This window comes from Panthera pardus, unplaced genomic scaffold, assembly GCF_024362965.1.
Source record: "Panthera pardus isolate Hobbes unplaced genomic scaffold, ASM2436296v1 HiC_scaffold_13, whole genome shotgun sequence".
In the NCBI taxonomy this organism is placed as follows: domain Eukaryota; kingdom Metazoa; phylum Chordata; class Mammalia; order Carnivora; family Felidae; genus Panthera; species Panthera pardus.
Window position 1 is genome coordinate 149,821,761 of NW_026526688.1, and position 16,861 is coordinate 149,838,621.

Genomic DNA, 16,861 nt, shown 5'->3' on the forward strand with positions numbered 1-16,861 from the left:
AACTTGTTGGGATTCTCATTGTTATGTAGATATAATGTACAAGGCAACTTAGAGGAAAGAGTAAAGGGACCTTTGTGGTTACAAGTCTACATTTTCCTTGAAGTAGCAAAATTATTAACCTTAAATGGATTGAGAAAAGTTACATATGTATGTTGTGATTTCTAGAACAACCATTATGATAATACAAGTATAGCCAAAAAGTCAATAAATAAATAAAAATGGAATACTAAGAAGCATTCATATCAAAAAGAGGTCAGGATGATGTTGGGGGAACAGGAAGACCGGTGAAAAAATGTTAGACATAAATCCAACCATATCAAAAACCATACTAAATGTAAATAGACATTTCAACGTCAGAAATTTTCAGACTAGATTTTGAAATATTTTTTTTTAATGTTTATTTTTGAGAGAGAGAGACAGAGCATGAGCAAGGGAGGGGCAGACAGAGAGGGAGACACAGAATCCAAAGCAGGCTCCAGGATCTGCTGTCAGCACAGAGCCCAATGTGGGCCTTGAATTTAAGAGCCGCGAGATCATGACCTGAGCCGAAGTCGGATGCTTAACCAACTGAGCCACCCAGGCGCCCCCAGAATGGATTTTTTAAAAAGCAAAAACTTAAATATATGTTGCCTACAAGAAACGTAGCTTAGATAGAATGACACAGATGAGTAAAAGGACTAAAATACTATGCAAACGCTTTTTTTAAGTTGGAGTGGTTTTATTAATATCAGACAAAGTGCATTCCAGGACAAGGAAAATTCCATAATGATAAAGGGATTAATCCCCAAAACGACAACAATCCTAAAAGCATATGTCGGGGCGCCTGGGTGGCCCAGTCGGTTAAGTGTCCGACTTCGGCTCAGGTCATGATCTCGCGGTTTGTGAGTTCGAGCCCCGCATCAGGCTCTGTGCTGATGCCTCGGAGCCTGGAGCCTGCTTTGGATTCTGTGTCTCCCTCTCTCTCTCTCTCTCTGCCCCTCCCCTGCTCATGCTCTGTCTGTCTCTGTCTCTAAAAAATAAATGTTAAAAAAAAAATTAAAAAAAAAAAAAAAAAAGCATATGTACCTTGTAGTGAATTGACCTACAAGATTCCCATTTACTGGTATTCATGTATTGTGTAAACCCCATATCTTAAGGTTAGTTTGGAGACCTGTAACTTGATTTCTAACCAATAGAATATGGCAAAAGTGGGGGATTCAATACCATGGTTATGTTACATTGTATAATAGATGTCATTCCCATAATTTTATTACATTATATAAGACTCCATCTTCCTAGAAGATTTGCTCTCTATCCCCATCCCCCACCTCCCTGCTCGTGGCTATCTTTGAAGAATCCAGCTGACATGAATCCCAGAGCTACAAGGAAATGAATTCTCCAAACAACCTGACTGACTTTGGAAGTGGATCCTTATTCAGTCAAGTCTCAGATGACAATCCAGCTCTGGCCAACACCTTTATTAAAAATGCAGAAGACCCAACTAAGACAGGCCCAGCCCAGACTCCCAACACACAGAAAGGAAAAGATAGAGTGAGGAGAGAGAGAAAGAGCATATCAGTATCTATATATAAATATCTATCACTGAAGATGCAGAATTACTGAGGTTTTTAAAAAAGGCTTCAGAAATAAACAGGTTTGGATTCCAACTTCATTTACTCGTGTTTTTGACTTTAACTAGCCTTGTGTGAAAACTGCTTAAGTGGTGATTTTCTTCATCATAAAACAAGGATAATAATCATTCCTCATAAGATTGCTGGGAGAAATAAAATGAGACAATTTGGGGCACCTGGGTGGCTCAGTTTGTTAAGCATCTGGCTCTTGATTTCAACTCAGGTCACAATCTCAGTCATAGGATTGAGCCCTGCATCAGGCTGGGCTATGGAACCTATGCTGGGCCTGGAACCTGCTTAAGATTCTCTCTCCCTTTCCCTCTACCACCTCATTCCCCTGCTCATGCTCTCTCTCGCTCTCTAAAAACAAAACAAAACAAAACAGGAAACATACAGCCAATATTGTACTTATTAGTGAAAGATAAAATGTTTTTTCTTTTAAAACAGGAAGCAAGGTAAGGATGTCCACTCTCACCATTTCTATCTGTCATTGTTCTGGACCTCCCAGCCAGTGCAATAATACAAGGAAAATAAATAAAACATATCCAAATCAGAAAGTGTGAACTAAAACTATCTGTATCCACAGATAGAATGATTTCTACATAGAAAATTACAAGAAATCTTAAAAAAAAAAAAAAACTCTTAGAAATATATACATGAGTTTAGCAAATAGAATCTTGGAATTACAAGATCAATATACAAAAATCGTATTTCTGTCTACTACTAATGAATAATTGGAATCCAAAATGTTAAAAATAGCATCATTCACCATAGCACCAAAAGTTAAATAGGTATTAATCTAACAAAATATGTGCAGCATCTGTGTGCTGAAAACTACAAAGAACAGTAAAAGAAATAAAAGATAACCTAAGTAACTGGAGGGATCTATTTATTCCTCAATTGAAAGATAATATTGTCAAGATGTCAGTTCTCTCAGAACTCATCTAAAGCTTCAACAAAATCCACATCAGAACTCTAGAGGATTTTTCTGTAAATAATGTGCTGATTCTAAAATTTATACTGAAAGGCAGTGAAACTAGATTGGTCCAAACGATTTTGAAAAAGCAGAATTGGATTCATACCTTCTGATTTCAAGAATTACGGTAAGTCTACAGTAATCAAGATAGCATGGTATTGGCAAAAGGGTAGGAATATACCTCAGTGGAAATTGGCCCACAAAAATATGGTCAATTGATTTTTTTTCTTTTTACAAAGGTGCAAAGGCTATTTGATTAAGAAAAGATTATCTTTTTTTAACTAGTGATGCTAGAACAATTACATACATAAATGCAAATAAAATTAATTTCGCCCTTAAAAATGAATTTCAAATGAGTCATAGATCTAATGTAAAACATAAAACCTAGGACACTTCTTGAAGAAAATATAGGAAGAAAAATCTTTGTGATCTTAGGTTAGGCAAAGAGGTTAGGCAAAATGAATATTTATATAGTTTAATAAGTAATTGCCAAAAAGTGGAAACAATCCTAATACGTTTTATTTTTTCTAAGTTTGTTTGTTTGTTTGTTTGTTTATTTTGAGCAGGGGGAGGGGCAGAGAGAGAGGGAGAGACAGAGAATCCCAAGCTGACCCTGCTATGTCAGCACAGAGTCCTATGTGCTGCTCAAACTCATGAACCATGAGATCATGACCTGAGCTGAAGTCAGACATTTAACCAACCCTGGGGATGGGGGTTAGGCACCTCAATCCTAATATATTTAAATTGTTGGGTGGATAAACAGACTAGTTCTTCCATACAGTGAAATACTACTCAGCAATAAAAAAAAGAATAAGCTAGTAATACACACACTTGTGCGAATCTAGACATTATGATGAGTGAGAGTAATGAGCCTCAAAAGTTTCCATTTTGTGATTCCATTTACATGACCTTTTGGAGAATGGAAAACAGATCAGTAGTTGCCAGGGATTGTGGGTGAAAAGAAGGAAGGGATAACAAAGAAAATTAGGGCATTTCTTTGAGGTGACAGAACTTTCTGTATTTTTATTCTAGTGGTGGTTGTCAAAACTCATAGGACCATACACCAAAAAGTGAATTTTATTGCATGTAAATTAAATTTTTAAAAAAGAAAGATGTACAGCCCCTGTACATAAGACACTTCACTCTCGGATTTATTTACTTAATTCACAGTTTCTGCCATACTAAAACCTCCAACAGGGCCATACTTGATTCTTAACACTAAGAATTTCTAGCCCAAGGATTTGAGCTATCCTTTTCTTAACAGGTCCGAGATCTGTGTGGGAGTGCTTGAGCTAACTCAATTATTAGAGAATATGTGAAAAGAGTGGTTCAGCCAGATACAGCTGACCACCAGCATCAGATGTGTGAATGATGCCAACTTGAAACATACAGCCCCAGGCAGGCCACCAGCTAATTACCATTGTGTAAGTGATAGCAAGTGAGACTAGCGAAGAACTGCCCAGCTGAATCCAATCCAAACTGCCAAAGCACAGAATTGTGAATAAAATGGTTACTGACTTAACTACCATATTTTAGGGTAGTTTGTTACACAGTATTAGATAACTGACATGAAGCAATTATGTCACAATCCCCGCCACCCTAAACATTTTTTTTCAGTTTTAGAGATCATACAGGAAATCCTTTGGTCTCTGGAAAAAAAAAAAAATCATATTAATAGTTAATTGTTAAAATCTCTACAAATGGTGTTTTCCTGCATTAAGGGTAATAAATTATTCTAGCCATATCTATAGTAATATGTTCTTCCTTTGTAGTTCTATTTTAAGCCATATGTTCAGAAATTAGTATACAGAGGAGGTCAAAGATGAGAGTAAGAGAGCTGAAGGAACCAATAACCTATAGAGGACAGAGACTAAGGTGGGGCGGGGGGATGGGAGGGGGGCATGGTGGCTGCTTTTAAATATTTGATGGACTTTTTAAAACCCTGAGTTGATTCAAAGCCAGAAATTGGATTAATATGTAGAAGTTAAAGGAAGAAATGTTTCTGATTCAATATCAAGGAAGAATTCTCTAACATGAGAGTTGATCAAAAGTGAAGTGTACTGCCTCAAAAATCAGATGACCATCATGAGGAATTTTCAAACAAGCTGAATGGTCGCATCTTAGAAATATTTTCTGTACTGGGTATGCAGGTTATTTCTATACAGAGTGAGACACTGTACTAGATAATTTTCCTAAATTTCCTTCAGGTTCTGTGTTTCTTTAATTATTTGGCATCACAGGAATCATCACTATGTTTGCAACCTTGGACTTTTAAACCTACTGGCTTTTGAAATTTAACCAGACTTTCCGGATATGCCCCGATGCAGGCAGCCAAACAAAGTTGTTTTTCCTCATAATCTGTAGGAATGGGGACTTCCTTTGATAACTGAATCCAAACAAGCTGGAGATATTTTCTCTCTCCTGCCCACAGCTTTTGTCAAATGACCATGTGTACCAGGAATTGTTTCAAAGGACAGAGAGAAAGGTTCACCTTCAGCCCCCTCCTGCCCTGCTAAATCTGGACTGCAAACAGGGCCAGTTTCATGGTCATGAGAACTATGCAATTGCATAGGGTCCCATTCTTGGTTTAATGATCTGTTATCACTGCTTTGAAATTTTTAATAGTTTATGAACAAGGGGACCCACAAATTTTGTAGCCAGTCCTGTCTACAATTTTTATCTATAGTTCCTCACCACCCACTCCCTCCTTGTTATTTTAGACTGACTCCTGTCTTTATGGTGGAATAAGCCTCTCTCTCAAGTCCTCTACTGCCTAATGGCCAATTCCCTTAGCCTCTCCTTAATCATCATACATTTTAATCTGACTAGAGTATCTGATATTGTTGACAGATCATACTTTTAAATTCTCTGTTTGGTTTCCATGACTCTATGGAAACCATAGAGCATGGTTTTCTTATCTCTGAACTTGTTTGATAAAACCAAGTAGAATAATGGATGAAATTAGTAGTCACAATACATGCCTTTGGGCTTTTCTCTCTCTAGAATGGGCCAATACTCTATCCACTAAGATATATTGGTACTCCCTTTTTTTCCACAGGGTTAGTGACAAAATGGCATCCAAATCGATAAATTTAAAGGCTGAACTACATTCCTACCTGGCTGGTATTACAAATCATATACGGTGGGTGAGAGTGGGGGCAGGGGGTTATTGTTTTGTTTTGCTTTCCTTGACACAGCAATGAAGTGAAGAACATACCAAGGCGTTCATCAGTTGAATATATAAATGGTCGTAAATTTCCTCGAGTCTCCTTCATGAAATAATCAATGACGCTGAACAGGTTTGGGAGTGTTACCTGTTTAAAGAAAGTGAGAGTAGGCTCAGTGTCATCTGTGTAAAGACAGAGTAAGAGAAAGCTCACGTGAAATTTAATGAAGACTACTGTGAATTTCCTGATCTCTAGAAAAACACATCAATACCTCACTTCAATGAGGTATTGAATGAATGGCCAAGGTTTACCTACCCATGCATTGTATTTCTCTTTTATAATATCTAATTCCCTGTTGAGAAATTTCCCTTTTCCCATTTGGATACATTTTGGTGGACAATAATTTGGTATGCTGCTTTTCCCCAGTTACCAGATAAGAATGTGACTCAGGCTAGGCCAGAAATTTGAACTTGAGTAGAGGAACAAGAAAGGATAGTAGATTCCTAATTAGATGGTTCTTACTACAGTTGACCCTTGAACAACAGGGGGTTAGGAATGCCAACCCCATGCACTCAAAATTCCATGTTATAATTTTTGATTCCTCCCAGAATTAAACACTAATACCCTACTGTTTACCAGAAGCCTTACCAAAAACATAGTTGATTAACACATACTTAGTATATTATATGTATTATATACTGTATTCTTCCAGTAAAGTAAGCCAGAGAAAAGAAAATGTTATTAAGAAAATCACAAGAAAAATACATCTACAGTACTACTCTTTATTTAAAAAAAAAAAAAAATCCACATGTAGGTGGACCCAGGCGCTTCAAACCCATGTTGTTCAAGGGTCAACCATACAAGTAACTGCTTCCTAGTCCCTGAAGGTCTTCCAGCTTTCCAGTCATTTTATATGCTTCCTATGTTCTTAAATAAATCCTTTTTTGCTTAAGTTAGTTATTTGGTTTCTTCCATTTGAAAACAAAGAACAGTTAAAGCTGGAAAATTTAGCACTTTAATATCTCACTGGAACAGGATCATTTACTTGACTAAGAGTAGCTGAAAAGTGTTGCCACCCCCAAGCTAATATTTTTACTTTTTTTCCTATAATTTATTTATTTTTTATAATTTACATCCAAGTTAGTTAGCACATGGTGCAACAATGATTTCAGGAGCAGATTCCTTAAGCCCCTTTCCCTTTTAGCCCATCGTCCCTCCCACAACCCCTCCAGTAACCCTCTGTTTGTTCTCCATATTTATGAGTCTCTTATGTTTTGTCCCCCTCCCTGTTTTTATATTATTTTTGCTTTCCTTCCCTTATGTTCATCTGTTTTGTCTCCTAAAGTCCTCATATGAGTGAAGTCATATGATATTTGTCTTTCTTTGACTAATTTCGCTTAGCATAATACCCTCCAGTTCCATCCATGTAGTTGCAAATGGCAAGATTTCATTCTTTTTGATTGCCAAGTAATACTCCAGTGTGTGTGTGTGTGTGTGTGTGTGTGTGTGTGTGTGTGTGTGTACACACACACACACACACACACCACATCTTCTTTATCCATTCATCCATTGACAGTCAGGCTCTTTCCATATTTTTGCTATTATTGATAGTGCTGCTATAAACACTGGGGTGCATGTGCCCCTTTGAAACATCACACCTGTATCCATTGAATAAATACCTAGTAGTGCAATTGCTGGGTTGTAGGATAGTTCTATTTTTAATTTTTTAAGGCACCTCCATACTGTTTTCCAGAGTGGCTACACCATTTTGCATTTCCACCAACAGTGCAAAAGAGATCTCTTTCTCAGCATCCTCATCAACATCTGTTGTTGCCTGAGTTGTTAATGTTAGCCATTCTGACAGGTGTGAGGTGATATCTCAATGTGGTTTTGATTCGTATTTCCCAGATGATGAGTGATGTTGACAAGCTAATATTTTTATAAAAGTAAAATCAGGTTAAGCCTGAATATCCCTGGTAACCTTGAAAAAGAAAAAGAATTCATAGAATGACAATCTGGTTGAGGGGTAGTGTTAGGGAGTGTGGAAGGTGAAAGAACAATCCAGGGGATTGTTCAGGCTAATTATGGATAAACGAGCCCCAGTTCACCAGTCACAGAGGTACATTCTTATTCCTGATTGCTTCCAGTCAGTTGGTATTTGGGTTATCCCTGAGCAATCTAGTTCTTTGTTTCCTTCATTAGAATTTTTTGAAAAAGCCCTGGCAGTCATGGATGTGAGAACTGAGAAGATTTGAGAGACATTTATGGCAAAGATGTAAGTGGGATGTACAAATCGGCAGCTTCTCTCCTTTTGGCAAAGGTCACCACTGCATTCAAAGAATTATGGTCTAAACATTAATAATTCAACCATACAGGGGCGCCTGGGTGGCTCAGTCAAACTTAAGCGTCCGACTTCGGCCCAGGTCAGGATCCCATGGCTCCTGCGCTCGAGCCACGCATGTTTCTCTGCTGTCAGTGCACAGCCAGCTTTGGATCCTCTGTCCCCCTCTCTCTGCCCCTCCCCTGCTCACGCTCCCTCTCTTTCAAAAATAAACATTAATAAAAAATTCAACCATACTGTCCCTTTCTCTATTTGATTAACACAGTGGGCCTAGAGAGGCAGAGGCATTAAGAAGAACTTAATTTTAGAGAAGTTAAAATAAGTATCTTCAAGACTCATCAGTTCCATTTATGTCATATCACTTTTCTGGTCCAATCTTCCCTGCCACTGCAGCCTAAGATCACACAACTATATTCCCTTTTCTGGCATCCGGGACCATAACCACATTACTACATTTTCATTGGTTGAGATGAATGTAAATGCCAGTTTTCTAACATCTATAACAGGCATTACCTCGAGGTAATGGTGAAGATGAAATTAAATGGTATCGGGGTGGGGTGGAGGGCGCCTGGATGGCTCAGTCTGTTAAGTGTCCAACTTCAGCTCAGTTCATTATCTCATGGCTCGTGGGTTCCAGCCCCATGTCAGGCTCTGTGCTGATAGCTCAGAGCCTGGACCCTGCTTCGGACTCTGTGTCTCCCTCTCTCTCTGTCCCTCCCCTGCTTTGACTCAGTCTCTCCCTCTCTCACAAAAATAAATAAACATTAAAATTAATTAATTAAATGGTATCGGTAAAGTACTTAGCTCTCTAATACAGTGACTTTGTGATTCTGATATTATATCAGTAGCCCCATGGTAAGTTGATTGGGATAACAGAGGGGCTGCAGATCAAGAGCAAACCATTTCTTCATGATTATGTTGCTATTATGACAGGCATTTCTGAACTTCTGCATGATGGGTATAAGAGGACTAGGCACGCACAGAATTTTTCCCTTTAGAAATAAGTGCATTGAAATACATATAGTTGGAGGATGTACAACAGATGTTTAACAAAAAAAATATTCTCTCCCTGAAGCAACTCTATTGATAAAGAGTGCAGAGAAACAAAAGTAGAAAGAATTCTTAGCAGATTATCTTCTACTGTGCCACATCCCCCTGTGCTTATACCTCACTTCTTACCCTGACATCTGCCACGTTCAGGCCTCTTTAACATGGCTGTTTTTCACCAGCACTTTGTTCCTAGGCAAGGGGTCTACTTTTCTACCTTTCTTTGAATTCTATAAGGTAGATTTAGGGAAAAGCAGAAGAAAATTCATCAAAAACAAGGAAATAGCTACTTACAGGTTTTTCCAGTTCAATGGTGTAGTTTTTTCCTACACTCATCACTTTGTAGTGCTTGATTCTTGGCATGCTAAAATGAAAAAAAAAAAAAAATGTTACTCTCCATTTGAGTATATTACTGGATCAAATCAAACTAAAGTGAGTATAAAATATCACCTGTACAGTAAAACCTATGTATCCATTCCCATAGTTAGGGGGAAAAAAAGGGGGTTTTATTTTATTATTTACCTGGTTCTGTATGTCTCTTTTGGGGGGTTATACGCTAGGGATATAGGAAACCTGAGTCATTGAGTGGGTGAATGAATAACTAAAAAAAAAAAAAAAAAAAAAAAGGAATCAAGAACAGAAAATCTTTCAGGCTCTAGCATTTTTTAATACTAGTAATTTACAAAGCAGGCAACATTATAAGATCCTATGTAGGCACATACAAATCAAATATATATCCTCTATAATAAAAGGGAAGTAGAAAAAATTGCTGAAAGCAAATTACTTTCTACTCCACCTTATCGCTATCCTATCAGAAATCCTTGAATGACTGTTCTTCCTGCTAGCTCATATACCACTCTGGATATCCACTAACTTCAGGACTGACTTAGAGACAGGGAAGATGCTCAGTATTAGGTACTATACGAATGTAGGAGACAATGTAAGTACAGCAGAGGAATCGTAATGTCTTCCTCTTCTGTGGTCACATAGCACTCTAAATTATTACCACCCAAACACATGGTATTTTACTGACTAGAATTGCTTAAGAACAAGAAGCACAGAATAGAAATTCACCTTTGTCTTCCAGCATTAGGCACACGATAAATATTTATGAAACTGAAGTTTTAAAATATTGCAAGCTCATCTTTAAGTGCTATTTGATAGAATTAATTTATATTGAGAGAAGCCAGTAGGTTTGCCTTGAATTCCCTTGATTCATATGACAACAGTGTCACAACCAGGACTTCTTCTAATGTTGAAAAGTTAAAAGCATTTATTACACTGCCATTTGCTTGAAAGAGAAACTAATTCAACATTACACAGAAGTAGTCTAAAAGCTGTCTATCAGGTTAAGTTTGTTAGCAGGGCCTCCTTCCTTCTTTCTTCTTTTTTTTTTTTAATTTTTTTAAGTTTATTCATTTATTTTAAGAGAGAGCACAAGCAGGGTAGGGGCAGAGAGAGGGGAGAGAGAGAATGCTAAGCAGGCTCCATGCTATTAGCATGGAGCCTGATGTGGGGCTTGAACTCACGAACCGTGAGATCAGGACCCCAGTGGAAATCAAGAGTCAGACACCCAACTGGACCACCCGGGACCCCCTCCCCACTTCTTCCTAATCAACCCTCTCTCCATTTCCAGGTCACATGTCTCTAGGACTGAAGTACACTTCTTTTTAAGGGACTTTTTCCTCATCTACTACTATATCCAAATATTCATTCTCTCAATTGAATATCACATTGGAAAATAGCTAATACTTTTATTCCAGTGGCTTATTGTAGAGCTTTACTTTTAAACCATTGCATAAAGCCTAACAAACCCTCTCCCCTTTGAAAAAAATTAAAATTAAAAAGTATTCTTTATTGCTGAACTTTCAGGAATCAGTAACAGACTGGTGAAGGAAACATTTTTGGACAGAGGTACCTTCTTTTGGGGTGGTTGATTCTAGCTTTATTTTTATCTCTACATGAAGAGATCTTTATAATCATATAGTTACTTTTGAAAACTCTCACCCATTCCAATGAGAATTCCTGTATTCCTAAAAATAAGTGATTATTATTCCTTGGAAGACTGATAGAAAACTTGAAGGGCATGATCTTTATAACAAGAAAGGTTAGGTTCACATTGTGATTCTATTGTGTAAGCGCTCACCCTTCATGTTTTCATCTATAAAACGGACATGGAAATGCCACTCCTTACAGGGCTATTGTAAGTTATTGTCTGAGAAGTCCTTAGTACAACATCTGGCACATTTAGACATACAGTAAATCATAACTATTTTTGATGCTTTTTAAATTTATCATTTTAACTTAGTTGTTTCTGCAAGGCTCAACTGCTTCATTCGTAAAACATGAAAAAAGAAAAAAACTGTTCGTTTTTATTGTTCCTGAAGGAAATGCTTGTCAAGCACCCAACACAGCACCCACAAATTGGGACAGTGATTGTTGTTATTAATAATAGCCACTATATCATCATCATCATCATTAATGACAAAACTGTGGGAGGAAAGGTAGCAAAGATGAGCAGGGTCTCTTGGAGCTTTTGACTAGAAGGACTAAATTCTGAAGCAGAAAGGTAGGAAAAAAAAATTCCATTGAAGTCATTTAGGGTTTGAGTCTCATTTTAGACTTTTGTTTTTCTTTCATACTTTGTTTTGTTTCTCCAAAAAAATCAAGACCGAGGAAAAAACAAGATTGATAAAATGTGCTATATTGAGGTTTCCTGACAATGACCTCAAAAAAGAAGGAACCTGTCTTTTAACAAGTGTGTGGCTTAAATGTGGTATAAGTACTTGTTTTTTACTTCTGACCCCAATTTTTTACAGGAGTTAATTTGGGGTCAATATTTTCTGTTTCCTTGGCTAATGGATCTCCAAAGTGTGTATACTACTAGCTTGCCATGTAGTCATAGCAATTTTAAGAAAACAAAGCCAAACCACTAAGTTTGTCGTAAGAACAGCTCTACGTCTTATGAATTCACACACCACTGGGCTGGCTAAAGGTGGATGGTATTTTGTATCAAGAGAGGAGTCACCTGATACTTTGACACTGAATGACTTTTGCTTCTTCCGGAGAAGAATCAATCTACCCTCCCACAACTGGTTTGTTAACAGATGGAGATAATTTTACTTTCAAGTACTGCTTTGTAAACTAGCCTGTCCTTTTCAGCCAGTGTTTTGCCAGATACACTCACTTAAACTTGCATACCTGCATATTTCTCCTATAACCTATAAGACAATAAATTGGTTTTGTGGGTTGTTTCTCACCTATGTTCAGGTGCTTCCTAATCATCTAAATTTTTGCATTAAGCTTTACATTAAACCTTTACATTAAGCTCTACAGTCTAACAAGCTAACATTCTACTATTCTCTACAAGTGCTATCCTTTGTTAAACAGAAGATAGAATCAGGCACTCTGAAAGTTCTATTTTGAGGCGTTAGGCAATGCACAGAACAGTCGCTAACATCATAGATACTTCTGACTCATAAGGAAAACTGGTACAACAACAGTTCAAATTTTTCTTATCCATTTCCAACCACAAACTATTTCCCTGAGCCTAAGTGAGCATATAGTGACTCTAGCATTAGAATGCTCTACTTTGACCATTCCCCTCACTCATTCTAAATATGAACTTTGGGGGGAGGAGGAGGAAATGTTATGTTTTTAGGACCATCAGCTGTACAAAGGCATGGATTTCTATATGAATTCAAACTGGAAATAAGTTTACTAAAATTAGAATTATGTAAGTTTGATATGAACTCCTTTGCCAGACAGGAGTTTAAATACAGACAAATAATAAGTAAAAACTATGGCATGAAGTTCATATCCTAAGTATAGAAACATATTGCATTTGGTCACAAACCACACCTACAGCAGAAAACACTGTTATATCTTGGGAGGCCTGGGTGGCTCAGTCGGTTAAGTGTCCAGCTCTTGATTTTGGCTCAGGTCATGATCTCACAGTTCATGGGGTCAAGCCCTGTGTTGGGCTCTCTGCCCTGACCTCAAAGCTTGCTTGAGATTCTCTCTCTTCTCTCTCTCTGCCCCTCCACTGCTTGTGGTCTGTCTCTCTTAAAATAAATAAATAAACTTTAGGGGTGCCTGGATGGCCAGACTTGATCTTGGCTCAGGTCATGATCCCACAGTTTGTGGGTTCAAGCTCCGTGTCAGGCTCTGCACTGATAGCTCAGAGCCTGCTTAGGATTCTCTCTCCCTTTCTCTCTGCTCCTCCCCCATTCATTCTCTCTCTCTCTCTCTCAAAATAAATAAACATTTTTTTAAAAGCTTTACAAAAACAGACACATAGACCAATGGAATAGAATACAGAACCCAGAACTGGACCCACAAATATATGGACAACTAATCTCCAACAAAATAGGAAAGAGTATCCAATGAAAAAAAGATAGTCTCTTTAGCAAATGATGCTGGGAAAACTGGACAGCAACATGCAGAAGAATGAACCTGGGCCACTTTCTTATACCATACACCAAAAATAAATTCAAAATGGATGAAAGAATTAAATGTGAGACAGGAAACCATCAAAATCCTAGAAGAGAAAACAGGCAACAACCTCAGCTGCAGCAACTTCTTACTTGACATGTCTCCAAAGGCAAGGGAAATAAAAGCAAAAATGAACTATTAGGACTTCATCAAGATAAAAAGCTTTTGCACTGCAAAGGAAACAATCAACAAAACTAACAGACAACCAACAGAATGGGAGAAGACATTTGCAAATGATAAAGGGCTAGTATCTAAAATCTATAAAGAACTTATCAAACTCAACACCCAAAAAACAAATAATCCAGTGAAGAAATGACAGAAGATATGAAGAGACACTTTTCCAAAGAAGACATCCAAATGGCCTACAGACACATGAAAAATACTCAACATCACTCATCACCAGAGAAATACAAATCAAAACTACACTGAGATACCACCTCACACCAGTCAGAGTTGTTAACATTAACAGCTCAGGAAACAACAGATGTTGGCGAGGATGTGGAGAAAGGGGAACCCTCTTGCATTGTTGGTGGGAATGCAAGCTGGTACAGCCACTCTGGAAAACAGTGTGGAGTTTCCTCAGAAAATTAAAGGTTGAATTACCCTACAACCCAGCAATAGCATTACTAGGCATTTATCCAAATGATACAGGAGTGCTGATTCAGAGGGGCACATGTACCCCAATGTTATATAGCAGCACTATCAACAATAGCCAAATTATGGAAAGAGCCCAAATGTCCATCAACTGATGAATGGATAAAAAAGATGTGGTATATATATATCTATATATCTATATCTATATCTATATCTATCTATCTATCTATATATATATATATATATAATGGAATACTATTTGACAATGAAAAATAATGAAATCATGCCATTTGCAACAACGTGGATGGAATTGGAGGATATTATGCTAAGTGAAATAAGTCGGAGAAAGATAGGTATCATATGTTTTCACTCATATGTGGAAGTTGAGAAATTTAACAGAAGACCATTGGGGAAGGGAAAGAAAAAAATATATATAGTTACAAACAGAGAGGGAGGCAAACCATAAAACACTTTTAAATACAGAGAACAAACTGAGGGTGGAAGGGAGTGGGGGGGGGGCAGGGAAAATGTGTGATGGGCATTGAGGAGGGTATTAATTAGGATAAGCACTGGGTGTTGTATGTAAACGATGAATCATGGGAATCTACTACTCCCGAAGCCAACAGCACACCGTATACACTGTATGTTAGCTAACTTGACAATAAATTATATTTAAAAAATAATAATAAATAAATAAAAACAAAAGAAACAAAAAATTAAAAAGCTTTAAAAAATAAACTTAGAAAGAAAAAAAGAAAACACTTATTTCTGATAGCTCACATGTATGGAAAATGCAATGCAAAAGTTGGGGTAATCTAGACCACCTTAAAGAGACCAGGCTGCTATTGTGCAGGAAACATACAGTCTTTAGAGTCATTAGGTCTCCGGACTTTGTTCATTTTATACAGAATAATAACACAGCGTTCACATACTGATGGATCAAACACTCAATCCAACCAAGAATAAAATGAAGGAAGAAAAGCTAATCACTCTCTTGTGTGATTTAGCTTTCAAGCAATTAGATTAAATTTCTTTTTTTAGAAAATCTGAGAAATAGATTTTAATTCAGTTTTATATGCACTTCATTTTTAAAGCGAAAGTAAATTAGTTAAAAGCATTCTGTACTCTATGTGATATTCAATTGCCCAAACTGTGAAAAAAGACAAGTTTCTTGACCAAGATTTACTCAACAGAAAAATTCACTTTTCTCCCAGGAACGCTTCTAAGTCCCCCTATATTTAATGTCAGTCAATTTTTATTTCTTCTGGATTTGTTTCAAAATAATCAATTAAATTATAAATCAAATAAATTAAAATTGACTAATCTGTGATATTCTACCATATTAGTTGAAAATACATCAACCCCGGGCACCTGGGTGGCTCAGTCACTTAAGCCTCTGACTCTTGATCTCAGCTCAGGTCATGATCTCAAGGTTCTTGAGTTCGAGCCCCACATCAGGCTCTGTGTTGATGGTGCAGAGCCTGCTTAGGGTCTTCTCTATCCCTTTCTCTGACCCTCCCCTGCTTGTGCTCTCTCTCTAAATGAAATATAAATAAACTAAAAAAAAAAAAAAAATTAAAGAAAATACATCAACCCCAAGTGTCAGGCATTATAATAAAAAATAATGAAACCACAAGAGCATTAAGTTAACATAGATATTCATTGTGGAAAATGACACACACACGGAGTCTCTTCACACACAGAACCAGGATCTGATCTGCCGTCTATCATTCTTGCCATCTATTCGGTGCACATGGCTGAAGTATAAAGACAAGTCCCTGTTTACATGGAGTAATTGGTAAGTGATGAAGCTGACTGGGCCATGGCTCACTGTAATTATTTTCTCTTTACTGCCTTTATTCACAGTCAGTGTCTTCATATTTAATATTTACAGTGGGCTGGTAGATAATGTTACAGACAAAATAATTGATGGAATATTATCCCCACAAAGAATAATACATTCAAGAATCAAAGTTCTGTTTATATTTTTATATGAAAGATAATTACTTATTGAACATTTTCATTTAGGATAAAAATCTGTATTTTAATTTCACTATCATTTGTTAAAGTGTTAACTAACCTAGAGTACCTATTGAAATGTGAGATTTCATGAACCCTGAGAGCTGGAGTGGACCTTCGAAGATCCAACCACCTTAGCTACATGGAAAAATCAACTTCTGTATGTGTTACTGATTTCATCAAAGGTAAGCCACTTTACCAGAAAGAAATTATTCACCTTTCCAACAGACTCCTAAGCAGTCCTTTTTATAGATGTCAGATTATGTCGCGTCTTCATTCATCACGGTCTAGTGACCTCTCATGTCATTCAGAGTATATAACCCTTGTCCCTACAATGACCTGTAGGGTTTAGAGTAATTGGTCCCCACCCCCACCTCTGGAATCTCATCTACCACTGTTTTCTTGTTGGCATCACCAAGCAGCCTCTTTCTGTTTTTGAACAAACCCAGACTTCTGCCTCTGGGCACATGCACTTGCTACCGGGAATGCTCTTGTCCCAGACCTGGGCAAGGTTTGTTCCCTCACTTCCTTCAGGCCCCTGCTTAATTAATGTCAGTTAATAAAGTAGGCCTTCTCTGACCACTCTGTATTAAAACAACAATAGCAATAAGTA

The 16,861-nt window shown here is 37.4% G+C and overlaps 1 protein-coding gene across 1 annotated transcript in view; it reads right to left on the reverse strand.

Annotated features, from left to right (window-relative positions):
* Nucleotides 1-3,589: 3,589 nt before the first annotated feature.
* The window catches only part of STAP1 (signal transducing adaptor family member 1), a 46,589-nt gene continuing 33,317 nt past the window's right edge, over nt 3,590-16,861 (reverse strand). The window contains exons 9-11 of the mRNA XM_019468594.2: nt 9,436-9,505; nt 5,804-5,900; nt 3,590-4,235 (exon numbers count right to left, since the gene is read on the reverse strand). Of these exons, the coding sequence (XP_019324139.1) occupies nt 4,213-4,235; nt 5,804-5,900; nt 9,436-9,505 (190 nt within the window). The 3' untranslated portion in view covers nt 3,590-4,212. The remainder of the gene's footprint in view (nt 4,236-5,803; nt 5,901-9,435; nt 9,506-16,861) is intronic.